This window comes from Eptatretus burgeri, chromosome 1 (genome assembly GCF_056783735.1).
Source record: "Eptatretus burgeri isolate ZD-2024b chromosome 1, Ebu_testis_v1, whole genome shotgun sequence".
Taxonomy (NCBI): domain Eukaryota; kingdom Metazoa; phylum Chordata; class Myxini; order Myxiniformes; family Myxinidae; genus Eptatretus; species Eptatretus burgeri.
This window is the reverse complement of record NC_140961.1, coordinates 990,544-1,013,539: the sequence shown is the minus strand read 5'-3', so window position 1 is coordinate 1,013,539 and position 22,996 is coordinate 990,544. Positions and strand designations below refer to the sequence as shown.

Sequence of the window (22,996 nt, the reverse complement as noted above, 5' to 3'; positions counted from 1 at the left end):
GAATGGAGGTTATGTTTTCACCCCTGTCTGTTTGTGACTTGCGAAAATTGAAGATTTTTCAATTGCACTATATTCGTTGGTCACATGTGTTATTACTTGATGAAAATTTTTTTTTACTCAGTATGTTGGTCTGTAGCGTTTGTCTGTCTCCTGTCTGTTTGTCAGTTTGTTACTTGGTGAAAATTTTTTTGCCAAGTATATTTGACTGCAGCATTTGTTTGTCTGTTTGTCATGATTTTTAGCCAATTCTCAAGCAATCGTTCTGAAATTTATTGTGCATGTAGGCGACTGGCCAATGACAACATTGCTTGATTTTGGTGAAGATCCGGATCTGGCCATGAGAATTTTTAATTGATTCTTCACCATTGAGAGATAGTGCTACGCCGATATGTAGTACGACATCTCAAAAAGTGATGGACGGATTTCACCCGATATGTTCTACTGGATCAGGCATTGTGTGACGGATGTACGCGCTCTACCTAGTGCCCTTGTAGTTTCGTGTGATTTCTCCTCTGGAGTTTCTTTGGAGAGTCAGTCGTTCGATGTTTGGACAGTGTGCTGTCGTTTTCATTTTCAAGGTGGACTTTAAACTCACCTCGTTCAATTGGTTTCTCAGTTTGCTTTTAATGAAATTCATCCTTGAAAACACTTGATCACACAGGTAAGTCGATCCGAAGATGGACAGAATGCCAAGTTCATATCTCTTCACGTTACTGTAGGTTTCCTGTGAAGAATTCCAAACTTCAAACACTATTTGGTCTTGTTTATTTAAGATCGTGCATTTCGGTCTATCTGTGTTGAAGTGCCAGGGTAGATCTGTGCCTTTCTAGATTTTCGAGTTTGGTCACGAAGCCTCTGAATTTTGAACTCCACATGTCCTTGTCCTGCAAATCGGCCAGTTCAAGTTCAAGTTCTGCTCGGTCTACTCCTGTAAGTGCTGAAAAGTTGAGGCAGAAGTGTCTGCTTCAAGGGGTTTCAGCACGAATGATAAAGTTGCCTTTTCCTTTCTGAATTCCTGAAATGGCCCTGCGAAGGCTTCTTGCATTTCCAGTATCACATTTTTTAGGTTCTCGGTGTCAAGTTCATAGTTTGTCTCCTCTTTTGAATTGTTTCAGTGATGGAAAATGAGCCCGCAAACCTCTCTCCGTGTCTCTCGCAAATCTCCATGTTTTCGCTCAAATGATAGCACCTCTTTTCAAAGCAAGTGAGCTGTGTTTCACTTTCCTCGCAGCTTTCTGAAAAGGCCATTTAAAAGTGAGGTGATGTCCACCATGAAGTGAAATCTCGGTAGCCACTGAGGATCTGTAAGTTCTGCATAAACACATTCACTTCTTTCAGACAGGCAGCAAAACACACAAGCACTCTTCCCCTGGAAAGCCACCGTACCTTCTTGTACAGAAGAAGGTCCGAATATTGACAATTGACCTCTTCAAGAAGTTCATAGAACTGCCGGTGGTTCAACCCTTTGGCCATTATTTTGTTGACTATTTGCATTACCAGGGTCATCACTTCTATGATCTCTGGTGGAAAGGTTTTTGCACAGAGTGCTTCTTGATGAATGATGCAGTGAAACCATAGCAGATTACGATCCATTGCTTTTTGCAACAAAGTGATAAACCCCTTGTGTGCCCCTTTCATATTCGGTGCCCCATCGGTTGCGACTGAGATGAAATGGCCGGTGCTTATTTCTTTCGTCTTTAGGCAGTCAACAATAGTTGACAAAATATCTTCTCCCCTTGTTTGGCCTTTGAGGGGCAGCAATTCAATCAGCTCCTCTTGGGGTCCTTTGGAATTCACGTACCTGCCAAGAGGAGAAACCTGTGCATTGTCATCGACATCACATGACTCGTCACAAGCAATAGAGAAGCCCAGAGCTGAATTAATGTCCTTGATCTGCTGACTGGTAATGTCTGTTGCCATTGTTGCTGTTCTATCCCTCAACGTCTTTGCAGACAATGACAAGTCTCTAATTTTTTGAACAATTTTGTTTTTGAAATCGCTGTACAGCTGCTCTGTTGCTTTGATAAAGCACTCTTATATATTCACCATCTGTGAACGGCTTTCCACGTTTCACAATCTCTTGAGTTGCCACATAACTAGCGGGAGTTGTGTTACTCGGTGATTTCATCCAATCAGTGAATGTGTTCTTACTTTGGTCTGCTTTGTGCTTCAGCTCCACTCTGGCTCTCTTTCTGGCATCTCCAACTGGATACTTTTTGCAAACGTTGTGATGTCACATGCACGTGCACCCTCCATTGAAGGAGGGAGTTATCAAAACAACATCTTGTTTGTTATTTCGACAAGTCGTTCATGACGGGATTCTCGCTTACCTGTCCAGTGAGGATCAGGGAGTCGCTAACTTTTTAGGAGGGGGTTCGAATGGTAAACTGAGGCTGCGAAACAGGTTGAAGTAATCATATTGCCGACAAGATGGTGAAAATAACTGTGTAATGGAGAGCAGGCTGTGCGTGGAGTACAACGTGTAAGTCTTGCTCGCAGGATTTGCCGCTAATCGGATGTATTTCCCTGTTTATCACTCCGTCAAAGTTCTCAATTATTATTTTATCCTTTCACGAAACTCACAAAGATGTTTCTGAAAATTAAGTTATGATGAGAAAAGGGGGGGGGGGTGTTATCGATCAGGCTTGGGAATCACACTTAAGTCCTTAAAGAGCCGCATGTTGCTGACCCCCCCCCCCTCTGACATACCGAAGTTTGTTCATGACAATAAAATTATATGGGGGAGGGAGGAGCGTGTTACCCCCCTCCCAAAAAGTATTTGCTTTCTTTTCTGAAAGCACACAATTTCGATGAAACTTGACCACAATCTTTATCACCCGTGATGTACCAAAGTCTGTTCGTGCCGTGAAAAAAAATATCCATCGGTATTTACTTTCTTCATTATATATTTTGTGGGTCATCCATGCCTACTAGTGATTCCCTGGTTATCTTCTCCGGCTGCTACCACGTGAGCACCCAGGGATATTGTCTCAATGATTCATTCTGTCTGTCTGTGTGTGTGTTTGTTTGTTTGTTTGTTTGCATGTCAATTGCTGACAGGTCACAATTTAAACCAGTCTTCACAAAATGGTAGCATTGGTCATAAGTAAGAAGCCTGCAGATTTTCAGGTTGAAAGATCACCATGGGCCAAAGGTCAACAACTCTATAATTTATAAAATCATCAATTTTCATCTGATTTCCTTGAAACTGCTTTCCCCTCAGCAGCCGCTCACTGCCTTCCCCTCAGCAGACGCTCACTGCCTTCCCCTCAGCAGCCGCTCACTGCCTTCCCCTCAGCAGCCGCTAACTGCCTTCCCCTCAGCAGCCGCTAACTGCCTTCCCCTCGACAGCCGCTCACTGTCGTCCCTTCGACAGCCGCTCACTGCCTTCCCCTCATAAATCACTCACTGCCTTCCCCTCATCAATCACTCACTGCCTTACCCTCATCAATCACTCACTGCCTTACCCTCATCAATCACTCACTGCCTTACCCTCATCAATCACTCACTGCCTTACCCTCATCAATCACTCACTGCCTTACCCTCATCAATCACTCACTGCCTTCCCTACATCAATCACTCACTGCCTTCCTTATTAGAAAACATTGTGATTTTATGAGCGTTTATCATGGTTTTCATGCATTTTTGATGCCAGACCAAGATAAAAGTGAAATTTTTATTTGAGTTGAAGTGTTTTGAAATGTACTGTTGCACGAGGAGAGACTGATAAAATGCAATGTTTTGCTGGAACTTGTCTTGTGCAGGTACTGAAAGACAGTCCTTTGAAGAGTTCCCACAATCCAAGACTGATCGAGATGTTTTAGGAGCAAGAACAACAAAATTGGAGATCCAGGTGGAGAAGCTACAAACGCAAGTTGACCAAGAAAGGCAAGAAAAAGCTCACCTGCAGATTCTTTGTTCCAAAGATGATCTCGAAGTTGAGGTAAGCTTACTGTAAGGTGATGAATATGTTTGGAATAGTAATGTCATCACTGGTGGAGTGAGGAATGGAATTAAGATACAGGACTTTGAGAAATTGAGGGAAGCAGTCAAAGGGAAAGTAGGGAAGGTGGAATAGAGTCGGAGAGAAATGGGATGGAGTCGAGATTCTGCCATTCTTGTATGTAGTCACTTGCACTCTCGCTCCCCAGACTTGTACATGCGTGGTGTGGTTTCGGATCCCGAAACTGTAATTGGCCAGATCCAAAGCTGTGCATGGGAAATAGAATCCTGTGCTTTTTTTTTCAACGGCTGTCTGCAGTAAAAGAAGACTAGCCAAAACCGCGCTCTGCGCGAAGTTTCGAAAGTGAGGGTTCGTTAGGACGTCAATATATCCAGTGTTCACAATGTGATTTATTAAATTTCTTTATATACAATGTTTCTTGTTACATTGTTTGTGTCAAATTCACCTTCTGAGGTAGTCAGCATATATGCACAAGTGGGTTTTACATTGCAGACGCTGTTTTCTCAGAATGGCATTACGCCTCTCAGCGGTGACGGTCTGTCGACGACAGACGTAATGACGTCAGCAAATGACCGATGATGTCATGACGTCATTACGCCTCTCAGAGGCAGTGTGCCCACTCCTTGGCTTTTTTCACACGATCTTGGCTATTCGTTGTTCACCTTTGCGTCTTGGTTTTCTTTAGGTTTTCTTGGCGTATAGGTTTTCTATTATCATTACTTTTCCGAAACCTTGTGAATTATTGGCTTTTTTCATTGGCTCACCTTGGCATTTATGAAAATGAGGAGTGGTCACACTGCTCAGCGGTAACGTCACATGTCGCCATGCAAACGAATGTAAAGATTAGAAAATCGCCAAAAATTCCCAAACCTCTCCGTGTGGCGCGATCTCACATAGCCCATGCTGTTCATTAGACCACAGAGCACCCGCATGCCGAAAGTGGCGACAATCCGTCTGGAAGTTTCGGAGGAGAAACGTCAAATTACACGCAAACGTTAACAGAAATAATATATAGGATGTTGCCACGTTGATAAAAAAAAAAGACAAAAATGGTCATGTAAACATGGTACTGCAACATATATATATATATATATATATATATATATATATATATATATATATATATATATATATATATATATATATATATATATATATATATATATATATATATATATATATATATATATTGGGTGGTCGCAAGACTACCATTATTCTCAGGTTTTCTGTCTGTCTGTATGTATGTAATGGACAGCTCTGGAGGCCAGAGGAGTCAACCGATTTTGATGAAACTTGACTGGTAGGTTCATATCAGGATCTAGTTGTATGCTTTTGAGCACCGTTGCTATGGACGCCACCGTTGCATAGCAATGGGGCTTTGAAATTTTTGAAAAATTCCGAAAAATATTTATATATCTATATTTTTTCCGAAAATCCAAAATCGGCTTCTGTGCTCTTATGCGCACTATAATCAACCTCTTTGTCAAAAATTTTCAGCCCGATCCTTCAAAAACTGTATGACTAGTATGCAATTATATAGCGACCACCCATGTCGCCTCCCGACAATAGGCGCGACTTGTTTGTTTTCTTGTTTGTTTGTCCGTGTGATATCTCAGCCATCCTTTGAGCGAGGAAGCTGAAATTTGGGGACAAAAGTGAAGATGTGCTTTGGCAAAAAAGATTTTTTTTGTTTTTTAATTAATTGATTAATTACTTAATTATTATCGATTTATTAATTTCTTATTTGTTTTCTTTCTGGGCAATATCTCTGGCACCCTTTGAGCTTGGAAACTGATTTTTGGACACGACGGTGAACAAGTGATTGGGCTATAAAGGGTATTTTTGATTTATTGATTAATCAATTAATTGATTAATTATTCAGTTTTCGATTAATTAATTAACAGTTGCGATTTCCAACATAATTGACCCTTTCTTGTGCACGTAACAATATTTTAGAGATGGCCACATGTATATGAATTGGTCAGACTTCATAACATTTCGACTTGTTACTTCATGAAACACATTAACAATGAGATTACCTCAGTATCTGTATTTGTAAATCGATATGTCTGTGCAACATCAAGTGTTGTACACCGTTCCTTCCCAATTCCATATCCAGGTGATGTGTGACGTCATCGCCAGGCGCTGAAGGAAGGGATTACTCAAGTTTCATTCCGTTTTCTTTCTTGTTGTACACTGCTTTTTTCCAATTCCATATCCAGGTTATGCGTGACGTCATCGCGAGGCGCTGAAGGAAGGGATTACTCAATTTTCACTCCATTGGTTTGTTTGTTGTTTGTCTGGGCAATATCTGAGCCACAAAAGTGAAAATGTGCTTTGGCAAAATGTTATTTTTTAATTTTTTGATGAATGAATTGATTAATTACTTAATTATTATCGATTTATTAATTCCTTGTATATTTTCTTTCTCATCTAAGCAATATCTCGAGCACCTTTTGAGCTCGGAAACTGATATTTAGACATGACAGTGAACAAGTGATTTGGCTATAAAGGGTATTTTTGATTTATTGATAAATCAATTAATAATTATTCATTTTTCGATGAACGACTTAATTTTCAATGAGTTACAGATTTGGATGAAATGGTGGTTGCTTAGGTTTGCTCTGAGGTAACTGATTGAGAAATCAATTATTTTACAATTATCTATTTTAATTTCACAATTAATTACTGAATCAATCAATTATTGCACACCGTTCACTTCAAATCCGTCTCCATATATTGCATGGTGAGTATCATTTGTACATATTGTTACGAATTCTGGCTCGCCTGGCGTGCGAGCGATTGCGTAACTCCAATCGCAACCGCGTCGCCCACCGGACGGCCAATTCAGTCGTGACCCTCCTGGAACTACCGCCAGGAGCCAGTCACGGGTGGGGGTTTAACCTCACCACGATCGTGCCAATTGCCCACCCGCGCAGGATAGCGTTGCTCGCCAAATTCGACCTACCTAAGTACTTGCGCGTGTAGTCGACCGGGCGATCGTACCTCGCCGCAGGTCTGCCTAGGACATGAACCGCTTAAGCGGTCTGTTCAGTGCTACAGTGATAACCAAACGGTGTTATCGCCGACCTCGACGGATGTGATTCTGTTTACCGGCGTTCAAAACCCTCTACTAATTTATTCCGCGATTCAAGATGGCACTTTCAAAAGGGAAAAAGACTACGAACGGGATACATTTCACACAAGGACATTTATTTAAACAGCACAATATACAGCCAAGGCAGTCATGCAATGTACAAGCACATTGAAGCAAAAGCAATACCACCGACTACGATTATTATTTACAAGCACAGTCACTCACACAGTTTCTACTTGGCAGGACACGGCACCACAGCATGCATACGAAAACAAAGAAAAAACCCTCCCCATAGGCAGGGAGGTAGACGGGGTTCGTAAACCTTTATGGCACGGTACCAGGAGGATCGAACGGGTCCCGTGAGACCAAAGGGTCTTACCCGCGCCCTCGTGGCGCGACGGTGGGCAGGTCGCGACGTCGATTTCCCCATGGCCTTGCGTAGCCGCGCCCTCGTGGCGCGACGGTGGGCAGGTCGCGACGTCGACTCCCCACGGCCTTGCGTAGCCACGCCTGACCTCGGGCCCCTGGCGTGGTCAGCGAGCTCTCTCCGGCGTTGCTGCTGGTGCTTTCACGACCCACGACCAAACAAGAAAAGACTGAAGGGCAGGAGGAGCTTCAGGACCAGAGAGAGAACGGATGATGGACCACAGGGCGAGAGCTCATGGACCAGAGAGAGAGAGAGCGAGCCTCGTGCGCGTCCGCCCTTTTATAATCTGAGGCTCCACCCTTCGCCCCACCCCGCGTCTGGCTCCACCTCCCTTCTGGAAGCTTCCCAAAAGGGGGTGTTCCCTCACCTCGACCGCCTCACGCTGTTCATCCACCAATCGGCGGTGAGCTGCCCTCTCCCGCCTCAGTCACACTCCTCGGAGAAACAGGCAGGAAAAATCCGCGCGCCCATTGGAACTCTTTTGGTTTCCTTTTTCGTTCGACGGTTTTCAACGTGTCTTGTTGCTTGCGTGGAGGTTTGTTCAAAATAACAATAGAAAAAGAAAAACGGCTATCTCAGAGTCCAGCCCGGTGAACACGAAGAAATCCCTTTATACGACGGTGGGGAACTATCTGCACATAAACTTAGCGTCATAACTGATCTAAGGACCCTTTATGGTGCATTGCGAATTTACACAGCCGTAACACTACCCCCTCCCTTTTTTACAGACTCGTCCCAAGTCGTCATTTTCGTGTGCCATCCTGTGTAGTTCTCCCCTAATACGTTTTACCTTCGGATCCCTGAATGTGATATTCAGTGTATTCATGTCCCCAAAATAAAGAACCTATGGGCTGAGTAACTAACTAAACAAACCCACTCATACAGACGACTTAAATAAATTGCCGGCGCTAAGACATACATGCCGGGGCGCACTCATGTACAATTACAACTTAACAACTTAACCTTATAATTTACACAACCCCATGGCCCAGGATATATGGACTCTGTGGAAAAATGAGTAAAAGTCACAAGCAGGGAGCCAGGATGCTTTCATACAGTCCAAGGCCTCCCCCTTCTTAAAATGAATGCAGTGAACAGATGGTGCACGGGGCCGCCGGTGCGTCCTGTGTTGCAGCTGCCATCAGGGCAGTCCCTGCAATTTGCGCGAGGATCCTGGCGCACATAGTAATGAACAGCGGGGGGGGGGGGGGGAATGCAAAACAGAACGGGGCAAAATGGACGAGGGCAGCAGGCATGGGGCCAAGGCAAAGGCAGGCAAGGCATGGCAATGCCGCTGTAGCAAACAGCCGGCAGATGAAGTGACCGGCACAGGCCTTGAATCAAACACAGCCGGCAGACGAACGACCGGCACAGGCCTTGCAGCAAACAGCCAGCCGATGAAGTTGCCGGCACCTTGCCTTGAGATGGAGGTTGGTGGAGGAAGTGCGATGGTGCTGGCCACTCGGAAGGTGGGCTCGGAACGACCTGACTGTCTCCCTCCCAACCTATCGCCTTTGCCTGTCCCTGTTCATACCCACCCCCTTAATTTGTCAAAACCCAATTTAGCCCCCACTTATTTTTTGTTTGTTTTTATTTTCACTTTTATTTCCCCCACTATGAATTAGTCTCCCAACCCCCTTTATCGTCCTTGTTCGACTAACCTATCGTCTCCTCGCCTACTTCCAACCCCTACGTTCCCTTGCTGGAGGGGAATAAGGGAGAGCTAGCGTCCTGTGTCGAGGCCCAATGAAGCCTCAGAATGGCCTCCTCAGATTTCAGCGATCTACTTATCCAAGGTGGGTCCAGTAGCCCACAACGAAAGCGAAGGGATGGATGGTGCGGAGGGGTACACTTCCTAATCTACCCTAACCATTTATTCCTTAAACTACCCCGGGGCTTTCAACAAGCGCCTATCGCTTAAACTATTGGTTCTAACAACCAAGATTCCCGTCACCTGTGTTGGTGTCCTCTCAAATTTCAGGCCATGCCCCCCAATTTTCCTTCCGTGCCCTCACACGGTCTCACGGCTGGGACGCGTAGCTCCCTTGGCAGGAACTACCCTCTGCCGATTCTCCAACGATGGCACCCCCGGGCACTACACTGCCTCCGAGCCGACCAGATCCCGAAACACCGGGGAGTGCCCTCCCTGGCGACTCCCCTGAAACGCTCACGTGGCAGGCTGGCGCCCCGGGCCCCTTTCCGAGGGTCGCCCGTGCCCAGTACACTGCCCACGTGGCCAATGGCGCCCCGGGCCCCCGCATCATGCGGGTGCACCCGTGCCCACTACGCTATCCCGGCCCCCACTGGACCCTTGGCCTACCGCGGCCGACAAGCCCGGTGCCCGGGGTACCCACTCAGCGATACTCACCATTGGCAGCCACGCTCCCAACCTGTCAATAGGGCACCTGCACCCCTCCAAGTGGGTTTCGAACCTACTTCCCCACCAGCAGCAAAACGACTTCCATTTTTGTCAATTTGACTAACCCCTAACTCGCATTACTCTGACCCCGGGGTCCCTTGGGTGGGAATCACTCCTCCCCCCCAATCACTCATCGCACCATGCATAACTCCTTCACTCCATACACACAGGCTCGCTGGCCTCACTCACTCACCAAGTACATTTCCGCTCTTCAACTCGCACTCCATCGCTGATCACTGCCATTCTTCGATCTGCATCCCCTAACTACCTCGTGCTCCCTCGTCGTCCCTTACAATATAGCACGTTCCTTTTAACCCTACATAGCTAAGCTACGTCCCCTCTACACATCCAAAGCTGTCACTGTCCTCAAATCCAAAAATCAATTCCCATATTCCATCCTCAGGCTCAACTACAATCCCTCTACCTAATCCATTCCACGGGCCCCATGAGGACTGATCCCTGCCCCATGGAGCCAGTCTAGCTATCACTAACCCTTCCCCCTAACTAGTTGTGTCCTGTGTCCTGGCAAGGGGTCTTCCACCCCTTGCCTGGGAATCCTGTTCACTCGAAGCGAGGCTTGCTTTTTTATATTGCCAAAACGAAGTTTTTGCAAGATATGTTCATCAGCTTGTATGTTTTTTTTTTTGTTTTTTTGTTTGTTTGTAATCATGTATAAAAAATTCTGCAGAGCACAGTTATCATAGGAAATTTTTGTAACTTCACATATCAGACGCCTATAGAGGTCCCTTTCAGCGCATAAAATTTTGAAGGTCAAGGTCAAAGGTCAAGGTCACTTTGTCGCAAATCAGGGGAGTCGACGAAACCTTTATTTTTTGAGTAATTTTAATCGGATTGTCTTCAAACTTCATGGGAACATAGTTCATGATCTGGCACTCAGCTCATTAATTTTTGGTGGCGATTGGCCTTGACCTTCATGGTTAACGCCTAAGGTCAAACATATTTGACCCCAAGGTCAAATTTTCAAGTTTTAAGAACCATATCGTGAAGTACCTCAAATTGAACACCTCGATGAGTGCATTCTAGATATGTCAAGCTTGAGACATTATGATGTCATTTGGTGACGTTATGAGGCAAACGCATAATTTTCATGGTTACTCTGTAGAACGATTCTCATCAGAATCTCTCGTGGGCAGATATTCCTCAAGGAGTCGCTCCTGGTGGATAGCAGCTCTGTTCACCTCAGTGTGACCTTAAAAAAGTCGCACGTGGTCACCTTTTGGCAAGATACGGGTCACCCTGCGGGTGACATTGGTTTTTTTTATTTTTTTTTATTTTTTTATTTTTTTTGTATACCTTGGTCGAGGCTCGAATGAGAGCTAACACACAACTCACAGCAAGGAGGCATGAGACAAGAGGGGTGGGAGTGGAAGGGACAAAACAGTGGGGAACAGACACATTAGGTGAACTGTGGAAGGGAGAGGGATGGGGATGGGCCAGGGAACATGGCGAAGAGAAGATGGACATTTCAGGGACTTTCAGGAAGGAAAGCAGGAGAAATGAAGGAAGTGGGCTTGGGTGGATTATCGGGGGTAGAAAAGATCGAGGATTTGGATGGGGGAAGATAAGAGGTGGTGGTGAACAGCTGTTTTGAAAGCCTGCAGGGAAGAATGGGAAAGAATAGAGTGAGGAAGTTTATTCCAAAGGCGGGAAAAAAGAGGAATGAAAGAGTGAAGATGAGCAGTGATTCGTGATTTTGGTAGTTTTACCAGAAGGGGGTTGTTGGCGGACCTTGAGCGCCCTGTGGAAATGTGGTGGGGACAAATCGCAGAGAGAACAGGGGGGGCAAGGCTGGAGAGCAGTCGGTAGAAGACAGAAAGACCACCGACCAACCTGCGGTGATTGAGTGAGAGGCCCAAAGACTCAGCTTCATTGCGGGAGATGCCGATTATCTTAAATGCCCTGGTTTCGACAGAGTGAAGCCGAGAAAGGTGGGAGGCAGGAGCACCAGCCCAGAGGGGAGAGCAGTACTCCATCAGGCTACGGACAAAAGCTTTGTAAGTGGTCAGGAGCTCAAGAGGGCCCAGGAAGGACTTCGCACGACGGAGGATTCCCAGTCGGCGACTGGCTTTTGAGGCGAGGTTGGAAATGTGACTTTCCCAGGAAAGGTCATGGCAGATAGTGAGACCTAGAAGCTTGAAGGAAAAGACTTCTTCCAGAGGATTGTTGAGAAAGTGGATGGGGGGGTTTTGTAAACGGTCCTTTCGAAGAGACATAGTGAGAGTGTGAGATTTGTCTGCATTGAAAGACATGTTCCACGTGTTGGACCAGTTTGTGATTTTATCCAGATCTGCAGTGAGTGAAGAAGCTGCTGCTTGCCGGTCTGAGGGATGACAGATGGTACGGCAGAGGGTGGAGTCGTCGGCAAAGAGAAATAGAGGATTTTCCAGAGAGTCCGAGAGATCATTGATGAAAACCAGAAAAAGAACAGGGCCCAGAACGCTACCTTGAGGAACTCCAGCCTGCACAGGAAGAGGGGATGAAAGAACTCCATTTAGGGCCACACGTTGACTGCGACAGGAGAGGAAGTCTGCGAGCCATGAGTGGAGATGGCCTTGAATACCATGGGAAGAGAGTTTGGTGAGTAGGGCAGGGTGCCAGACTGTGTCAAAAGCACGTGATATATCCAGGGATACGGCTCGGATTTCCTGTCTGGCATTGAGGACCTCCATCCATTGATGGGAGAGCAGAAGCAGCATATCCAGGTTAGAGTGACCTGGTCTGAAACCAAATTGATGATTAGAAATCAAGCCATTGGAGAAGAGGAAGGATTTCATGTCTGAAGCGATGATGGATTCCATCACCTTGCTGATGATTGGGAGAAGGCTGATTGGTCTGTAGTTACAGGGATCTGTTTTTGCACCTTTTTTATGCAGGGCAGTGATGTTAGCAGATTTCCAAGCAGATGGCAGATGACCTTGGGTAAATGAGAGGGTGAATAGAACAGAGAGAGGATGAGCAAGAGCAGAAGAGCAGGCTTTGAGGACACGTGGGCTGATGCCGTCTGGACCGGTTGCAGAATCTGACTCGAGGTTTGAAAGCAAGCTCTCCACCTTGTCAGGAGAAAAGGATGCAGAGTCCAGGGACAGTTGGGTGCGACTGGGTAAAGTGGGTAGAGATAGTGATGGGTTTAGGACACAAGATTTAGCTGCAAACACCGAGTTTAGACATTCAGCTTTATCACGTGTGGAATCAGCAGTGCGGCCATTTGAGGTAAGGGAGGGGATGGAGGGGGAACATACACCAGAAACAGATTTGATTAAACGCCACCAGGATTTTGAGGAGGGAGAGAGGTTTGAGAGTTCAGACTTGAGATGAGAAAGATGTTGTTTTCTGGCTCTCCTGAGGGTAGATACACACTTGTTCCGAGCTTTGTGGAAAGAACTGGTTTATTTTATTTTTTATTTGCGCAGCACCAGCGCGGTAACTCGCAACCTGCACACCAGCGTGCCAATTCACAACCGCGCACCTTTCTGCGTGACGTCATGGCAGCTGTTTGCGCACCTCGTCCCTCTTGGACGGTACCATCCGGCAGGGATACCCCTCCTGCCAGATTCCAGCCCTACGTGCAGCCATAACGTCACCCTGCGCATCAAAAACCTAGCCTCGCATTTTGAGGGGTTCCCCACACGAACACATGTGCTCCACCCGTCGGAGCTTCACACACACGCCCTCGTGGAGAATCCGTCTGGTCCAAATCCATAATCCAGCCTACCTTTTTTCCGTCGCGGGATCGGCAACATCCACCGCGGGCGTTTCCGGACCGGGCTTCACTCCCGCAAGCGCGCACGTGGCGGTCTCCTCCGCAGCACGGCCCTAACCTCCTGCTCGCTGCTGGGTAAACCCGGCACGGTCCCCAATCCAGCTGCGGCCGCTACCCAGCTTCTGTCCCTCTGTCGCCGTCGTCGTCTCCATTCAACCCACGCACTCCTGCGTGTTACGACGCTCACACACCATGTCATTACATTCACACCGGGAGACGCGGCTGCGTGCTCCCGCATGCCGACCGTCATCTCCCTTGCATACCGCTCTCTGATACACATGGTCTCTCTTGCACTCGGCCGTTCACTCACGCACAACATTTCACTTGCACAGGGGATCTCACTCACACAATGCATACTGGAAAGCATGCATCTCTGCACACTCGCAAACGCGCACACCTGCACAACCACATTGGGGATTCGCGCCACCACTCGGGGTCCCGGGGTCTCCATACTCCCCAAGCTTCGTGTGCACCCGTCTACAGCACTCGCCCCCTCTACCTCGCAAAGCTCGACCGGACCCACCTGGTCGAGATCCGCTTCAAGGGAGCATAGCGTCTCCCTCCATTCCTGAAGGATGCTATCCGGCTGCTTGCACCGGGTCACGACACAGTCCACCAGCTCGCCCCCATTAAGCCTCGCTAACTCCACGTGTGTGTGCTCGTCTTTCACCCCGTCTTTATCGTGTAATCTCTCCTCTATTTTTTCTATCTCCCGAGTCTCTATGCATTTTATTTCTTTTATCTCTTCGTGTTTATTAGTTTCTTCCTGGATCTTCGTCTCTGTTTCCTCCTTCGTTCCATTTAATTCATTCTCAATTCGGTCTATCTCCCGTGTCTCTGGCAATACTTCTCCTTTCTCTAGTTTTATTAGTGTCTCCTTTATTAGGGTTGGTCCTAATTGTTCTTTCATCCGACGAGTGGTGTCGATCAAGTCCTGCACCACTAACGTTCCTCCCTGTGGTCACACATCCCACATGTCGCACATCCCACACTATTGCGCTGTTCCATTTCCTGGCTCCTTTTGAGTCGTTCATCCTCTTGGAGCTTTTTGAGTTGTTCGTTCTCTTTCCGGAGCTTTTCGATCTCCGCTGACTCAATTTTTGCTCTCCCCTCGAGCTGGCTAATTTCAAACTCGTATAGTTTTTGTTTTCTCTCCCACTGTTCCTCATGCTTTACAGTCTCCAATCTCATCGTTTCTTTCAATTGGCTTAGTTCCTTTTCCTGTTTCGTTCGTTGTTCTTTCATTATCTCTGCGTACCTCAACCTTGCTTTCTTTTTTAATTGCTCTTGTCTTTCTTTTTTAATTTCTTTCACCCCCTGTCCCTCATTCTCCAACCTCATAGTTTCCTTCAATTGGTTAACCTCAAATTCATGTTCTTTTTTTTTCTATCCCATTGTTCCTCTCGTTCTTCCCTCTCCAATCTCCTTGTCTCCTTCAATTGACTGATTTCTCCTTCCTGCTTCATTCCTTGCTCCTTCACTTTCTCCTCGTATTCCAACCTATTCTTTTCCTTTTGTCGTTCAGTTTCAAATTCATACTCTTTTTGTTTTCTATTCCACTGTCTCTCTTGTTCCTCATTCTCCAATCTCGTTATTTCCTTCTCCTGTCTCATTCGTTCTTCTTTCATTACTCTTTCTTGCATCTCATTCTTTAATCTGGCTTTGGCTTCCAGCTGTTCAATCTGCACAGTGTGGTTTCTTAACGTTTCATTCTCTGTTGTCGTTCTTTCCTCTCTTAACACCCTCAGTTCTTTTTGTAGTTCCCTCAACTCAAATTTTTTTTCCATTTTTCCTCACTGGCCTCCTCACCTTCTTTGCATGCTTCCTTCCACATTTCTTCCATTTCATTACCGTATCTCTCTTGGCCTTCCAGGCGTTTCTCTTTTCTTTCTATCGTCCCTTCTTGGCTCTTTCTTTTCCGATTGCCTTCTTCTATCTCTCGCTTCAGTAGTTTCAATTCCACATTGTGTTCCTGTTTTTCCTCTTTCCACTTTGTTTTCCATTCCTCTTCCAAGTTCTTTCTATGCCGGGAATTACTAATTTGCTCTTCCTCTCTTATTTCGTTCAATGTGCTCTTCTCTTGTTCCCACTCATGGATACTCAACTCTACTTTCCTCACTTTTCCCTTTAGTTCTTCGAACTGTCTTGATTTTTCCAACCATTCTTCCTTCCTTTCCTCCAGATTCCCCTCTCTTCTTTTTATCTCCTGTTCCAGGCTTTCTTTTATCTGTTTGCCTGATCTTACCTCTTCCTTTAGTTGTTATAATTCCAAATCGTGTTCACATTTTTTCCTTTTCTAGCTTTGTTTGCCTTTGTTCTTCCTCCCTCCTTTCTTCCTGTACATCGGCCCATCGTTGTGACTCCGTTCGTACGTAATCCTCATGAACCCTGTCTATGTGTTGCCGTTCCTCGTCCAATTCAAAGGAAAACGAATGCAATTCCCCTATACAGTTCTCACCATTCCTCCACCGCTGCAAGGACTTCGACACTTGTCTCCGAAGCCCGTCTGCATGCTCCGGCATCCTGCCACGCCTGCCATGGCGCCTGCCACGACCACGTGGTCTGAAGCGGTGGCTGAAAGCACTCGCCTCTTGTCGTGCCGTTCGTTGCGCTAAAAATAGCCGCCTGCTCCGTGCCGCACTGAGGTGCGATCGCGCCGCCATTGTGCGACTCCGTTTGCCAGCAAAGTCCGTGCTCAGTATATGGGGTTGAGCTCCCCCCGAAAGAACTATCCCGGGCCATGGACTCTACATTAAAAGACATGGCTATGCCACCTGGCACCCGTTTGCCTTGAAAAGCCATCTTATTTCGCGGAATAATTAATTTTTAAAATCGCTCGTGTTTGGTGGGAATCGGGGGTCGCTCCACTCACCCCTGGTCCGATTCCCGTGAATTTAGTTTGAGGCGGGATGGATTCGAATCCCACTCCCGGACACCAGTGTTACGAATTCTGGCCCGCCTGGCGTGCAAGTGATAGTGTAACTCCAATCGCAACCGCGTCGCCCACCGGACGGACAATTCAGTCGTGACCCTCCTGGAACTACCGCCAGGAGCCAGTCACGGGTGGGGGTTTAACCTCACCACAATGGTGCCAATTGCCCACCGGCGCAGGATAGGGTTGCTCGCCAAATTCGACCTACCTAAGTACCTGCGCGAGTAGTCAGCCGGGCGATCGTACCTCGCCGCAGGTCGGCCTAGGACACGAACCGCTTAAGCGGTCCGTTCCATGCTACAGTGATAACTGAGCGGTGTTATCGCCGACCTCGACGGATGTGATTCTGTTTACCGGGTGTTCAAAACCCTCTACTAATTTATTCCTCGATTCAAGATGGCACTTTCAAAAGGGAAAAAGACGACGAATGGGATACATTTCACACAAGGACATTTATTTAAACAGCACACGTATATACAGCCAAGGCAGTCATGCAATGTACAGGCACATAGAAGCAAAAGCAATACCACCGACTACGATTATTATTTACAAGCGCAGTCACTTACACAGTTTCTACTTGGCAGGACACAGTGCCACAGCATGCATACGAAAACAAAGAAAAAACCCTCCCCATAGGCAGGGAAGTAGACGGGGTTCGTAAACTTTTATGGCACGGGACCTGGAGGACCGAACGGGTCCCGTGAGACCGAAGGGTCTTATCCGCGCCCTCGTGGCGCGACGGTGGGCAGGTCGCGACGTCGACTCCCCATGGCCTTGCATATCCGTGCCTGACCACGTGCCCCTGGCATGGTCAGCGAGCTCTCTCCGGCATTGCTGCTGGTGCTTTCACGACCCAGACCAAGCAAGAAAAGACTGAAGGGCAGGAGGGGCTTCAGGACCAGAGAGAGAACGGATGATGGACCACAGGGCGAGAGCTCATGATGGACCACAGGGCGAGAGCTCATGATGGACCACAGGGCGAGAGCTCATGATGGACCACAGGGCGAGAGCTCATGATGGACCACAGGGCGAGAGCTCATGATGGACCACAGGGCGAGAGCTCATGTGGACCACAGGGCGAGAGCTCATGATGGACCACAGGGCGAGAGCTCATGATGGACCACAGGGCGAGAGCTCATGTGGACCACAGGGCGAGAGCTCGTGTGGACCACAGGGCGAGAGCTCGTGTGGACCACAGGGCGAGAGCTCGTGTGGACCACAGGGCGAGAGCTCATGTGGACCACAGGGCGAGAGCTCATGTGGACCACAGGGCGAGAGCTCATGTGGACCACAGGGCGAGAGCTCATGTGGACCACAGGGCGAGAGCTCATGTGGACCACAGGGCGAGAGCTCATGGACCAGAAAGACAGAGCGAGCCTCGTGCGCGTCCGCTCTTTTATAATCTGAGGCTCCGCTCTTCGCCCCACCCCCTTCTGGCTCCATCTCTCTTCTGGAAGCTTCCCAAAAGGGGGCGTTCCCTCACCCTGACCGCCTCACTCTGTTCATCCACCAATCGGCGGTGAGCTGCCCTCCCCCTGCCTCAGTCACACTCCTCGGAGAAACAGGCGGGAAAAATCCGCACGCCCATCGGAACTCTTTTGGTTTCCTTTTTCGTTCGACGGTTTTCAACGCGGCTTGTTGCTTGTGTGGAGGTTTGTTCAAAATAACAATAGAAAAAGAAAAATGGCTATCTCAGAGTCGCAGCCCGGTAAACACGAATAAATTCCCTTTAAACAACGGTGGGGGACTATCTGCACATAAACTTAGCGTCATAACTGATCTAAGGACCCTTTATGGTGTATTGCGAATTTCCACAGCCGTAACAATATTTACCTCAGTTCACGGCTCCCTCCCAATTCCGTCTCTACTTGCTGCACAGTGGCATTGGCACCCCGGCAGTTTCACTCGCTGGAGGATTTATTTATTTATTTGGCATGGGGATGGGATACTTTGAATGTACCGCGACTTGTTTTCTATTGTGTTTCTCTGTTACAGATTGTGGCACAGAGAAGAGAAGTAAGCATGTTACAGGAGCAACTCGCTGAGAATGAGGAGCATTTAAAGGAAACTAATCAGATTAATCGGCAGATGCCGAAGAAAGAGCTGAAGAAGATTGAGGACCAATTAGCAAAGGAGAGAAAGGAATTAAAAAAAACAAAAACTGACCTGTTGAACCTGCTACAGCAACTGGAAGATGAAAAGCGAAGTGCTGCACATCTACGTGAGCTACAGATTCAGACCGGGGCGGCTCTGGCCAAAGCCGAGAATGCTCGAGAGGAGCTGCTGAGGAAGTTTGTGGAATTGCAAACTCGTTATGAAAAGCAAAATCATTTCATAGGTAACATCTCATGATGACATGTTTTGTTGATTTTACAAGTGCCTAAGTTTTATTGAGTGTCAATCGACGAAGTGATTGGACAAGTGTTTAAGTTTACTCATTGTCTGCTTTGTGAACCTCATTCAGATAATCTCAATAAAGATTTCAAGAGTGAGCGTGAACTTGCGACAAAGGCGGAAGCTGAGAGAGAGTTGGAGTACCGGAAAGTCTTGGAGGCCACGGCAATGGCCAAGAGTGAAAAAGATCGTGCAGATTATTTGGAGAGGCAACTGAGAAAGGAGCAGAAAGTGAGAGAGGCCCAAGTACGGAGCAAAGCTTGAAAATTTAAACTTGGTCTCTTTTGGATCAAAAGAACTTCAAAGTTGCTGAGCACGTGAGAATGAAAAACTGTTCCACTGAGGGTTGAGGCTGAACCAAACTCACGTATCTGTGATTGTTGCTTGTTTATAAGATGAAGATCATCACTTATGTTGTTCATCACTATTTTGCTGAAAATATATTTTGCATTTATTCCCTCTATACCCTTCATTACCTGAAACATTTCCATCACATTCCCTCTTAATCACCTCCTTTCTGATATGTGAAGTCCTCTCCTCTTCAACCACTCCTCATAACTAAGTCTAGCTAGGCCTGGAATAAATCTAGTAGCCCTACGCTGAGCCCTCTTTGTCAACTTTGTCCTTCCGCAGATGTGGTGACCAAAACTGCACACAATATTCTACATGAGGCCTCATTAAATGAATGTAGTGTTACCTCTTTTGATTTATAATTTATCCCCACTATGAATACAACCTAAACCCCTGCTTGCTTTCCCGATACCTTTACCTGTTTGCACATTATCTGGCCCCGGAGTTTTATCTACTCTGAGCTTTCCGAGATGTTCCTTTACTTCCACCACTCTGACATTGATCTTTTGTAAAAGCACTTCTTCACCTCCTTCATATATATATATTCTCAGCTAATGGAAATTCTCCTGACTGTTCTTATGTAAAAGTTGAAACAAAACAACTGTTTAACAAGAAAAAGAGCAATCAGAGATTACAGACCCTCGCCAGGACTTGTTTTGTGTGGTGTTTCTCAGCCATCCTTTAATGTATTTTTTGTGGTGTTTGTGTACTGGTGTGTTACATAATTAATGAGACATAATTAGAACTGCCACTTTATAACTGCTGGCAGCGATGACCGGGTACCAAGACGATGACCGGGTACCAAGACGTCTCGCTTTGATACAACCCTGCTTTGATCAGACACCCGGCCCATGAGGTTTCGTATTATTCAATTGAATTTATAATGGGATTAGAATAAATTCGATTAAAGTCAAATGGAAGACTGAATCGGTACAGTCCTGCATTGGAGTAATCAGAAGGAACTCAAACAAGCAAAAAGAAACGATGAAGTCATCAGAAGGAACCTGGATAGGAATCGGGTTTTAGTTCCTCCTCGACCGTCAAATCCATCCAGGCACAGCCAAGTGAGCCTTAATTTTATAGAAAATAAAAAAGAACCCAGATTCAAAAAATCTAATAATTATGGCTGCCAGACCATGTGTCCAATCAGGTTGAAATTTAAAACATATATTCCCCATCACGGTTCGATCATAATTAACAAACATTCGATGAGTACAACAAAATTTAAAGAGGCATTTCAATAAAATAGACGTTATCAAAGCTTTTCGACTTGCACTCCTCGGAATAAAACTGTAAGCAGATGAAGAAGAAGCACCAAACGCTCATTTATAAATTTACAATGTAATGTCCTCAACGTTGATTGGTTGAGAGAAAAAAGGATGGGATTACCTGATTGGTGGAACCACAGAGCTTCATGAATAATGAATAGGTGGAAATGAATCACCAAGAAACCGGCAGAAACATAATGCTAATTCGCGGAGGGCTAGTCGGGGAGGGGAGGGGTGGTTTTCATGATGACTCAACGTTGACTGTGGTGCAGTTGTCACACAGTTAAGCTATCAGTCAAAATAGATATAAAGTTTCAACAAATTCTTTTTGTCGACAAAGAATAGGATTGGTTGACCTGATGAGTGTGGCCTCTATTGCACGAAGGTGAGCTAAACTGTGTCCTCTACTCAGGATTTTAAACCAGCCGATATGATATTGCTCTGCACACTGAGGATTATTCAGTAAATGGTAACCAATTGTAGAGGCACAGAGAATATTTGTCACACTATGTACATTCTTGCAATCCTGAGTTGGTTGTCTCTGTTTGGTTGTCTGATCCCCAAAGGGACACGTTGTTCAATATGATCCTTCAATCTCAAAGATGTGCGGCGATATACCGAGTATCACACTCGCACTGAAATTCATAAATAATTTTACTTATATGAGAAGCGGGCAGAACATCCTTCTGGACTGATGAAAGCAACCGGCAGGTGGTGACAATCACTCGTAGTTGAACAGCACAGTAAGAATGGGACACTGTCTGTCTGTTCTACTTTTCAAACCGTTGAGAAACTTTGCCTTTCCACGGTAGTTGTACTGTAGGTATACCGGACACTTTCCAGGTCCGATAATAGGATTCTTTGGTGGGTTCAGGTGTGTGTGTGTGTGTGTGTGTGTGTGTGTGTGTGTGTGTGTGTGTGTGTGTGTGTGTGTGTGTGTGTGTGTGTGTGTGTGTGTGTGTGTGTGAGATACATATATATATATATATATATATATATATATATATATATATATATATATATATATATATATATATATATATATATATATATATATATATAATCTTTTCAGTATAACCATCATCCAGAAGAATAGTCTTGATGGTCTTCTGCTTCAAATGCTTGTGGTTTTAACCTGAGGAGTGCAAGTTGAAAAGTTTTGATAATGTTTATTTTATTGGAATGGATAGATGAAGCTGTTCAAGAGAGAATTTTTAATGATTTTTGCTCAATCTAAAATGGCTACCAGACCATGTGACATCAATTATTCGTGAACACCCTGGCATCCCCAAGGTTTGGGGTGTGTGTGTGTGCGTGTGTGTGCGCGTGCGTGTGCGTGTGCGTGCGTGTGTGTGTGAAGTTTACCCTTGATATGTTCAGTCCTTCTGGAGAAGATTTTTCTTTGAGGTTTTAGGGTAAATCCAATATGGCTGCCAAATCATGTGACATATGGCATCATAGGTGGGAACATTTTATTCCTCATGTATAGGCATCATCGCTGTAAAGTTTTGCCTCAATCTGTTCAGCTGTTTCAAAGAAATTGCTTTTTAAATTTTAAATTTTTTTTTTATATGGCTGCCAAACCAGTGACTGATGACGTCATCCAAATTTTTTTTTTCTGTTGAATTTATCCTGAGAAGACTCAATTTTTCATACTGAATGGATTTAGCATTCGACGTATTCAGTTATGATGTCATAACGAAGGCACCTATGACATCATACAAAAATCATACTTTTTCCCCATGAGGAGTTCTTGCCATGTACCGCTTTAATTTTTCCCAAGGTGTGGTTTCGGAGATACAGAGGTCCAAGGTTTTTCATTTTTTTTTAAATATGGCTGCCACACCACATGACCTATGACATAATTATCATCCAAACAATTTGCAGTAGTCGCTCTTCTGGTGAAAATTTTAAATATGGCCGTTAATTATCTTCAAAAGGGGTGTTTTGATTAACCCAAACACCCAATTTTCACTCTTGCACTTCCTTGGAATTCCAAAAGTATGCATGCATAGTTTCAGGCTGATAGGTTTCATGGTTTTGGAGTGATGGAGGACACACACACACACACACACACATTGACATTTATTAGTATAGATAGAGTGTGTGTGTTTTGTTCATAAAGCAAAACACTTTCTCTTTGCTAACTCCCCTCTCCCCACTTCTTCTCCTCCCCTCTCTTAACCCCCTCATAATGCAGTGCAGCACCTTTTCACACATCTCAAACACACCTCTCTCTCTCTCTCTCTCTCTCTCTCTCTCTCTCTCTCTCTCTCTCTCTCTCTCTCTCTCTCTCTCTCTCTCTCTCTCTCTCTCTCTCTCTCTCTCTCTCTCTCTCTCTCTCTCTCTCTCTCTCTCTCTCT

At 45.8% G+C, this 22,996-nt stretch overlaps 1 protein-coding gene across 6 annotated transcripts in view; it reads left to right on the top strand.

Annotated features, from left to right (window-relative positions):
- Positions 1-22,996, top strand: part of CEP55 (centrosomal protein 55) — a 37,535-nt gene that overhangs the window by 8,909 nt on the left and 5,630 nt on the right. For 4 of the 6 annotated variants that reach the window (XM_085870186.1, XM_085870193.1, XM_085870167.1 and 1 more), the window contains exons 5-7: positions 3,765-3,943; positions 18,616-18,958; positions 19,085-19,260. In XM_085870186.1, coding sequence (XP_085726312.1) covers positions 3,765-3,943; positions 18,616-18,958; positions 19,085-19,260 — 698 coding nt within the window. Of the gene's footprint in view, positions 1-3,764; positions 3,944-18,615; positions 18,959-19,084; positions 19,332-22,996 lie in introns of all 6 variants that reach the window. The other 2 variants (XR_015055191.1, XM_085870202.1) reach the window with 2 other exon arrangements.